Raw genomic sequence first — 9,115 nt, forward strand, 5'->3', positions numbered from 1 at the left:
ACAATCCTGTGTGTTGGCCACAACTGTAGCCTGAGTCTCTTGAGTGGAGAATTTAGTATGAATTTTCACAGGATGGTTGGGCAGTTCATGATAGGGAGACTTGATGAACACAGTCTCTTTCTGGAGTTTGGGGGCATCACACAGCAATAAGCCTAGACAAAGTTGCCCTGGGTAGCAGTACGGCCTCTGGTTGGTGTGTAGTCATCGTCAGTACTGGCTGTTGGCAGCAGCTTCTAGAGCATAGGAGCAGTGACGATGCCAGTGCCTGTGGGGTCAGAGAACCCTGTCACCTTGCACGGCACAATCTAGGACAGTCTTGTGCCCCCTGTAGCCTCTCTCCCTACACAAGGACAGTAGAAAGCTTGACAAGGTAACAGCCCCTTGGATAGCAATAGCTACCTCCCTGGAGTGCTTATCATCAGACCAACAGGACTGGAGTGAGTCCCCATTAGTTACACAAGCCCTAAGCCTGGTCTGCTTGGCCCAGATCTGCTTTCATACTGGCAGAAACAAGCAAAAAAAAACAAAATATAACAAACAAAAACTTTATCCTTAAAGGGATGCTCCCAGGAAAAAATAATCTCAAATTCCTTGATGGGCCAAAGCAAATAGGTTGATTTCCTCTGGGTATGAGCTACAAGACCTTGACCAGGCAGCCCAGTTTGGTGATGCACCTGCAGTGAGACTTTGGCTCTTGTCACTGTCCTGCATCTGCAGCCCCTTTTTGTAGATGGAAGTTTCTATCTCACCCAGTCCCAGAGCCATACAGTGCTAAATAAACACACAGAGGCTTAGTTACAACCTGTTTGGCTTGGTAGTTAGGTTTATTACTAACTAGCTCTTACACTTATTAACCCATAATTCTTATGTTTAGCCACGTGGCTTGGTATCTTTTCTCAGTTAGCATTCTCATCTTGCTTCCTCTGCAGCTAGCTGGTGATTGCGTTTCTGCCTTTCTCCTTCCCAGAATTCTCTTAGTATGGTCAGCCTGCATATACCTTCTGCCTGGCTACTGGCCAATCAGCATTTTATTAAAACAGTACGAGTGATAAATCTTTTCAGTGTACAAGAAACAACACCTTGTTTCTTAGTTTAGTTAAATAAGACATGTGCCTTAAAGGGAAAACCATGATTCTTTTATTCTATTGTAAGTATATTCACATTTGTATGTGTGTATTAGACTTTTTTTTTTTTGGTTTTTTTGAGACAGGGTTTCTCTGTGGCTTTGGATCCTGTCCTGGAGCTAGCTCTTGTAGACCAGGCTGGTCTCGAACTCACAGAGATCCACCTGCCTCTGCCTCCCGAGTGCTGGGATTAAAGGCCTGTGCCGCCACCACTTGGCTTTTTTTTTTTAGATTTTATTGTTTTGTATACTATGTTCTGCCTGTATGACAGGAGAGGGCGTCAGGTCTCATTATTGATGGTTCTGAGCCACCATATGATTGCTGGGAATTGAATGTAAGACCTCGGGAGGTCTTAACCTCCAGCTCCAAAGACTTATTTTTGTGTGTGTGTGTGCGCGGAAGCCGAAACTCAGAATTGAGTAAGTGCGTCCTCTAATTACTACTTCTATCTTTGAGGCATGTTGAACCTAGGGTTCACATTTTCAGATAGACCAGAAGACAACAAGCCTCAACAGCCCTACGCTTGTGCCTGGCATTTTACATGGGTGCTGCCATCCTGTGCAGCAAGTATTTTTAACTCCCAATCTATTAAGCCCCCTAGACAATAGTCGGTCACTCAGTCTTGGGGTGTGTGTTGAGGGGGGAAGAGATTTTTGGAGATGGGGTCTTGCTGTTTATCCCTAGGTGGTCTGGAACTCACTGTAGACCAGGCTGGCCTTGAACTCACAAAGATCTGCCTGCCTCTACCTCTTGAGTAGCGGGATTAAATATACTGTACTATACTTGGCTATAGATACACCTTTTAAAATTGTAAGCTCATTTCTCCTTATTCTGTGCTGAAAAAGTTAATACTGCTCTCCTTTCGTGAGTTTCTGGGACAGAGATAAAAGTAACGTGAAAGTCAAAAAGATTCTAATGTTTTGTTTTTTGTTTTTTGTTTTTTTTTTCCAGAAAATAATGTTAAGTTTCCATGAAGAACAGGAGGTTTTGCCAGAAACTTTCCTTGCTAACTTCCCTTCTCTGATAAAGATGGATATTCACAAAAAAGTCACTGACCCAAGTGTTGCTAAAAGCATGATGGCTTGCCTCCTGTCTTCACTGAAGGCAAATGGTGAGTACAAGTTGTGGGGTTGTATTATTTGAGTGAGACTTTATTATTATTATTTTTACTTATTTTGTGGGTATGCAAACAGAAGCCAGAGGAAAACTTGTAGGAATTGATTCTCTCCTTTTATGTGTGGTCCTGGGAATAAACTTAGGCTGGCAGGCTTGGTCACTGGTCTCTTTACTCACTGAACCATCTTACCAGTCCTATAGTTTTTAAAGTATTAATTTAGTTTTGTCTCAGCCTGTTCTAGAGCACTGTGCACAGTCTTCTATTTCAGCTTCCTGAGTGCTGAGATTACTCATAATAAAAGAAATCTGGGTCTGGTTACTCTGACAATCCCAGCACTCAAGAAGCTAAGGTTCTAGGATTGCTACAAGTTCCAGGCCAGCATGGGCTGCGTAGTGAAACCATCTCCAAAAAAACAGGGGCCGGGGAAGGGTGATAGAGGGTGGGAGAGGGCCCATTGGGTGAAGGCCCCTGCTGCTCACAGACCCCAGCTTGGTACCCCGACTCTGGTCCCTGGGACTCACATAAACGGGAAGGAGAGAACTGGCACATCACAAAGTTATTCCCTGATTTCCATATCCATGCCATGGTCTTTAAAAAAAGCCTGCTGATCTGAGTTCAGTCTCCAGAATCCTTGTAAAAGTAGAAGAGCCAGCTCCACAAAGCTGTCTTCTGGCCTCCACATGTCCGCTGTGGCACATACACAAAATAATTTTGTTTTTCAGTTATATTACTCCCCCCTTTTGTGTTTATGTGTGTTTTGGGGGTGGTGTGTGGTCTTACATTGTCCAGGTTGCCCTCAATTCTTGGGCTCAAGTGTCTTACTGCCTTGTCCTCTAAAGTGACTGGTCTGTACCTGCTGTGTCTGGCTGGCTTCTTGTTCTGAGTTATTGTTGGTGTAGAAGTTAAATAGTATTCATTGACTGTTGGAGAACACTTCATCATTTTATAGCATGAATACTAATCTTGAGCCTCAATGAGAAATGACATATGTTTTTAAGTGGCCTTTTAAAATTTAAAAATGAAAGCTGCCTGAACTCATATGGTAGCCTAGGTAGTCCTTGAACTTGTGATCCTCCTGCCTCAGCCTCACAGCTGCTGATAATAAACAATCCACCTTGTAAACCACACCTTTAATCCCAACACTCAGGAGGCAGAAGCACATGGATCTCTTGAGTTTGAGGCTATCCTGGTCTACATAGTTGAGTTCTAGGCTAGCCATGGCTGCATAGTGAGACCCTGTAGAATGGAAAATAAAAAGAACTCAACTTTTTCATTGTTGCATTTATATATTATTTGAACTAGTTACATCCACTTTGCAGAATTATTTAGCTTTAGAAGATAATTCTCAGTGTGTACTTAGGACAGAATATCACAGACATTAAATATGTCTGAAGAATATGTTTGAGCCTGCTGAGGAAAGGCAATTGCTGCCAAACCTAATGACCTGCATTCAGTCTCTGGGACCCATATGGTGGAGAGAGCCCACTCATGCAAATTGTCTTCTGGCTTCTTTCCACATGTAATACCTGCCCCTAAACATAGACCCAGAGGAAAAATATTTATTAAATTTTTTTAAAGGTTTATTTATTAAGCATACAATGTACTGCTGGCAAGGAAGGCACCAGGTCTCATTACATTACAGATGGTTGTGAGCCACCATGTTGTTGCCGGAAATCGAACTCGGGACCTCTGGAAGAGCAGCTAGTGCCCTTACCCTCTGAGCCATCTCTCCAGCCCTGATAAATAATTTTTAAAAACAATCTTCACATTCTGGTTATGTTGGCTTGTGACAGGTTAGTGTAGCTTCTGCCTCATTTCTTCAAAGGTGTTGGATGCTTTGAACAGAACTTACCTTTACTTTCAATACCCATTTCTCAAAGAATATTCCTCATTCACTGTTGACTAAAGTCAGTTGTGGTGCCACATGTTTGCTTTTAACACCAGCACAGGGGAGGGCGATCTCTTGAATTCAGAATGAGTCTGTTCTAGTAGTGAGTTCTAGGCCAGCCAGGGCTACACAATGAGACCCTATCTCAAAAACAAACAAAAAAAAATTAAGCTGGAATAAATGGTGAGCACACATCTTAAATCCCAATACTTGGGAGGCAGAGGCAATTGGATCTCTGTAGAATTTAGGGATAAAGCTGTTATCTGTATTAAACATTATTATTCATGCTTGTATCATATACTTACTTACATTTAAAATATTTTGTTTATTTTTTAGGGTCCCGGGGGGCTTTCTGTGAAGTAAGACCAGATGATAAAAGGATTCTGGAATTCTACAGCAAGTTAGGCTGTTTTGAAATTGCAAAGATGGAAGGATTTCCAAAGGATGTGGTTATACTTGGTCGGAGCCTGTGACATTTATTGGCGCTGTGAACTGTCCAAAGTCTCTTAGCCCCACCTTGTGGTTGGTGTTGAGGTCTTCACACAGTTCAGTCTCTGGAGCGGATTGGAAACGTCGATTACTAGAGCTCACCATCACCTTCTCAGCCTGCCCACTGGCCGGAAGAAGATAGTACTGCTGCATGTCCTGCGTGAACAGATGCGGGTGCCCTCCTGTGGGTCTCGGGTCAGGGAGCAGGACCTCTTGTGGGCTTCTATAGGGAGAGGTTCTTAAATAAATGTAATCAGCACTATTTTCTGCATCCAGTGTGGTTGCATTTCTCACCTAAGAGTAATGAAAATCACTCTATTCTCCTTGGTGTGCTGAATGAATGTCTCTGTTCTTTGGAGACATGGCAGGAATGAGAAGGATTTAGTGGGTTCCAGTTGGGCAATTTTTCTGCTTTTTGTAAAGCTCTGGCTGTAATGTTGGTTCAGGCAGTTGTACTTTGTAGGGACAAATGTGCATTTGTTTGTGGCAAAGGCCACATTGACGAACTTGTAAATTTCTTTGTATATAGACTAGCTGTAACCTGACTGTTCTTTTTGTTTACTGTTTTTATATATTTTTTCCTTTGAAGATGAGAGGTGTTGGTTTAGAATGGCACTTTGGATAATGTAAACCATGGGTGGTAGATTTCCTTTGCATTTGTTTTTCAAGTGCCTCCCACAGAGGGATAGGCCATGACTGTTTGGAGTATGAGTGTCTAACTTCATAGGACTCAAATCTATTGGGAAGTGCAGTTATTTCTGGAAATGAACCTTCCTAGCAGATGCGCATGTGAAATGTTCTGACATTGTTGTCAAGTAAGGGTCAATAAAGGGACTGACTCGTGGTCTCTGCCCTTAGAGCAGCCGCCATTCTTCTCAAGACCTGTTAACTACTGGTTTAATTGAATCAGTCTTTAATTCTCGCATGTTTGTATCTAATTTTAAAAGAAAGAATATGTTAACCATAAGTATACTCTTTCTTTTAATCAGAGGTTCTGAAAACTTTCATGTATTTTAATTTAGATTTGGTGAACTTAAGGGTTTTGAGCATGAAGCTGGCAGATAGTCTCTGCAGGGTTTTTTTTTGTTTGTTTTTTTATAATCATGACTAGCTAGTAACTTCTCCATAGATTTCAACAGTATTTTGTTATCTTCCCTCTAGTTTTTCATCAGCTTTTGAGCTCTGAGCTGAGAGGGGAGAGAGAAAAAAGGAAACTTGAAACATTTTCTTTTATAGAACTCCAGTGTGAGCTTTTGAGATAGTCTTCAGTTTAGCACTATATCTAGTGTACCTAGTGAGTTTCAGCTGAAGCCCAGGAGAGAGTGCTTGCTAAGAAGCCTCTTAGGGTAAAAACCTGTGATAGGATATGTTGAAAAACTGAAATCAAGTTTGGTTTTGAAGGCTAAGGTAAAGGGCAAAATTGTTATTAGATAGTAAGACAGTTTAATGCTCCTCACCTTTCTCTGAATACACCCCATCCCCTAGTGGGAATTACAACCTTTTATTTAGAAGATTTCAGAGTCAGTTTCATATGGAATCAGGAATTTTAAACAAGTTGCTTTTTGTTTTATGTTGGTTTTCAATAATCACTTTGGATGATCTGAACATAACTGAGACGTGTCCAGGTCCATACCATCATTGCTCTAGGATAAAGTGCTGTGCCAACTTCACGGTTATTAACGTTGGGATACCATTTCGTTGTTTGGATCACAGTTCAATTTCTGTAGAAAACGGACTGTAAAACTATCTGAAGACCATGCAAGAGGCAAAATAAAACTTGAAGTGGATTCATGTGATGGTGTACTGCCTGTTCTCTGCCCTCCTGTCTTTTCTGTCCTCTCTCCATGCCTCAGCAGGGGCAGGGATTCCTCCTCTCTAAAGCGATTTCACTTTAGACTGCACTTTGAAGACCGTGCTCCCCTCCTGCCTTCACCGGCAAAGAACTAACTTCAGTTTTTCTCAGAAAAGCAGGTTCATTTTTAAGTAAGTTGCCTTCTTATTGAAGTTAAAATCTTTGAAGTAGAGAGGTCTCTTCTGAGTTTGTCTATAGATTAGGGAGTGCATGGGTTGTTCTCTTTGAATGGTGGGGTACTGGTGTGGGGGGTGGGTAGCCCTGTTATAGGAGTGGAGAATCCAAAGCAGGATGTGCCTAGGCTGATGGGAAGTGCGGCTTTAATTGGAGCAGGAGTTGACTCCCACATGTGGGCGTGGCTCCTTTCCGGTCTAACTTCCATCAGGTTCAGGAAGCTTATCTAAGGGGTAGCTAATATGGCAAAGGTGTGGGTGAGAATTCCTGAGGAAAATAAAAATTGCTGCTCTGCACTCTTAACTTTTCTGGAAGAGGAAGTACACTACCATCTCTACATAAGCCCAGGTTGGAAGAAAGGGTCTTGATGAATGCGATGAGCTAGAGAAAATCAGAGTCCTCAGGGCCGTGGGAATGAGTGGACGCTGACATTAAGCCCTCATTCCGTGCCTCGTCCCTGCGGCGGTTCACGTGCCTCGCGCCTCGCTGCGCGCGGCTCCTTTAATGGGCGGGGCCGGAACTGGCTGAGGTGTCGCGTTCGGTGCGTGGGGGGGCGGGGCTTCCACGGCCGTTTCAGCATGGCCGCCAGCACTGCAGCTGCTTTAGCGTTCTTCAGTCAAGAGAGCCGAGCTCGAGCTGGGGGTATGGGAGGCCTGAGAGTCCCGGCCCCAGTCACGATGGACAGTTTCTTCTTCGGTATTGAAGACAGGAGTGGCAGAGGGTGGTACGGGGCGAGTGAGACGTTGGGCTGAGGACGGCGGTTGGGCGACGTGGGGTGTGGGCCGAGGGTTCCTCGCTTTCCCTAACCCTAACCCTAACGGTTACTCCGCGGCTCGTACGGCCCAAGAAGGACGCCCGCCCGCCCGCCCAGGTGTTTTGATGGCCGGTCAGCCCGCGGCGGCACATGGCCGAATGGGAGGGTTCAGCCGGGTTAGTGAAACGCTCTCGAGCGTTGTCGCCTCCACGCGTGACCTCTCAGGCAAACGAACGCACTGGCTCTTGCAGGCTGTGAGCTCTCCAGCAACACCCGCTCCTTCACTTTCAAGGTTGAGGAAGAGGATGATACCGAACACGTGCTGGGATTGAACATGGTAAGGGACTGGAGAGTGGTTGGAGATGCGGGGAGCATCCATCTACGCACCCCCCGCCCCCGTCACCCCCGGATTGGGAGTCAGTTACCCCGAGACTGGCAGGTTTTAGGGTAAGATGTCTTCCCTTTGGGTTGCCAGCCTTCGCTGAGATTCACTCCGAGGTTGTGTGTACCCTTTCAGCTGTGCCTTACCGAGGGGGCCAAGGACGAGTGCAATGTGGTGGAAGTTGTGGCCCGGGATCACGACAACCAGGAGATTGCTGTTCCTGTGGCCAATCTCAGGTTATCTTGCCAGCCCATGGTGAGTTGTAGCCATGCATTCATTGTAGTGCGGTGGGAACCGAGAACTTCGGTGTCAGTCTCAGAATGGGTGGGCCAGAGTGGCTCAGGCCTTCCTTCTCGTCTTCCAGCTCAGTCTGGACGATTTCCAGCTCCAGCCACCTGTAACCTTCCGCCTGAAGTCGGGCTCTGGGCCCGTGCGCATCACTGGTCGGCACCGGATTGGTGAGAAGAGTGGGCCGTCCCATTAGGCCCTGCCTCCCCCTCCCCCTCCTACTTTGTCCTAATGCATCTGCATCCCAGGTTGTGCTTCCCTTATCATGTGGCTTTCACCTCCCCACTCAAGCCTATGAACTGCCTTAACCTGGCCCAGGTGCCCCCCTCCATCCCATGTGGGGGGGGGGGCCTTTTTTTTCTTCCTGAAGTTCTCCCCACCTAGACTTAGGAGCTCTGGAGGAAGGGGTTCCCTGTCAGCCTCGCACTACAAGGTATTGAGTTAGTGTCTGGACTGTGTGTGTCTCCTCCAGTGTGTATAAACAATGATTTTTCTGAAGAAGAAGACAGTGAGGAAGAGGAAATTAAGCTGTGTGGCATCCTTCCTGCCAAAAAGCGCGGAGGCAGGTCCTAGCCCCCTTCTGGTGAGTAGGAAGGATGAGGGAACCCCTAGAGGATCTGAGCAGTAAAGGGAAGCCGATGAGGGCTCAGATACTGACTGTGTACTTGCTTTTCTCAGGTTAGGGAGCTGCAGGCGTCATGCACCATATGTTCCTGGACAAGTTTCAAGAATTGTAAATGTTTTTCTCTCGTTGAAGAGGAGAGTTTGGGAAGGGACAAGTGGGAGACTTGGACCGGTGCTAAGAGAGCGGGCATTCTCCAAAGGGCCCTGTGTTTGCTCCTACAGGTTGCCTGAAGCTTCCCTTTGCTCTTGGGGTGGGATACATTTGAACATCGCTCCTGACCTTCTCTCCCCTCCACCTGCCCAGATTGAATGTTTTGTGAACCCCCTGGTTCAATTCCCAGCACTGAAAAAAAAAATTTCAGAACATTTTAAGCACTTTTTACATTTTTAGATATAAATAAAGTGGCGTTTGGTTTTTTGCAA

The 9,115-nt window shown here is 45.4% G+C and overlaps 2 protein-coding genes across 2 annotated transcripts in view; both read left to right on the forward strand.

Moving 5' to 3' along the window:
• Oga (O-GlcNAcase) overlaps positions 1-6,405 on the forward strand; it is a 38,516-nt gene extending 32,111 nt beyond the window's left edge. The window contains exons 15-16 of the mRNA XM_050145148.1: positions 2,076-2,235; positions 4,466-6,405. Coding sequence (XP_050001105.1) covers positions 2,076-2,235; positions 4,466-4,602 — 297 coding nt within the window. The 3' untranslated portion in view covers positions 4,603-6,405. The remainder of the gene's footprint in view (positions 1-2,075; positions 2,236-4,465) is intronic.
• Positions 6,406-7,209: 804 nt separating this feature from the next.
• On the forward strand, positions 7,210-9,115 carry Npm3 (nucleophosmin/nucleoplasmin 3). Its single transcript, XM_050147192.1, has 6 exons — positions 7,210-7,340; positions 7,650-7,735; positions 7,916-8,035; positions 8,145-8,238; positions 8,541-8,651; positions 8,747-9,115. Exons 1-5 carry the CDS (start codon positions 7,223-7,225, stop codon positions 8,639-8,641), a joined length of 519 nt encoding a protein of 172 aa, XP_050003149.1. The 5' UTR covers positions 7,210-7,222; the 3' UTR covers positions 8,642-8,651; positions 8,747-9,115.

This window comes from Alexandromys fortis, unplaced genomic scaffold (genome assembly GCF_014885135.2).
Source record: "Alexandromys fortis isolate MF-2015 unplaced genomic scaffold, M_Fortis_MF-2015_v1.1 scaffold_16, whole genome shotgun sequence".
In the NCBI taxonomy this organism is placed as follows: Eukaryota; Metazoa; Chordata; class Mammalia; order Rodentia; family Cricetidae; genus Alexandromys; species Alexandromys fortis.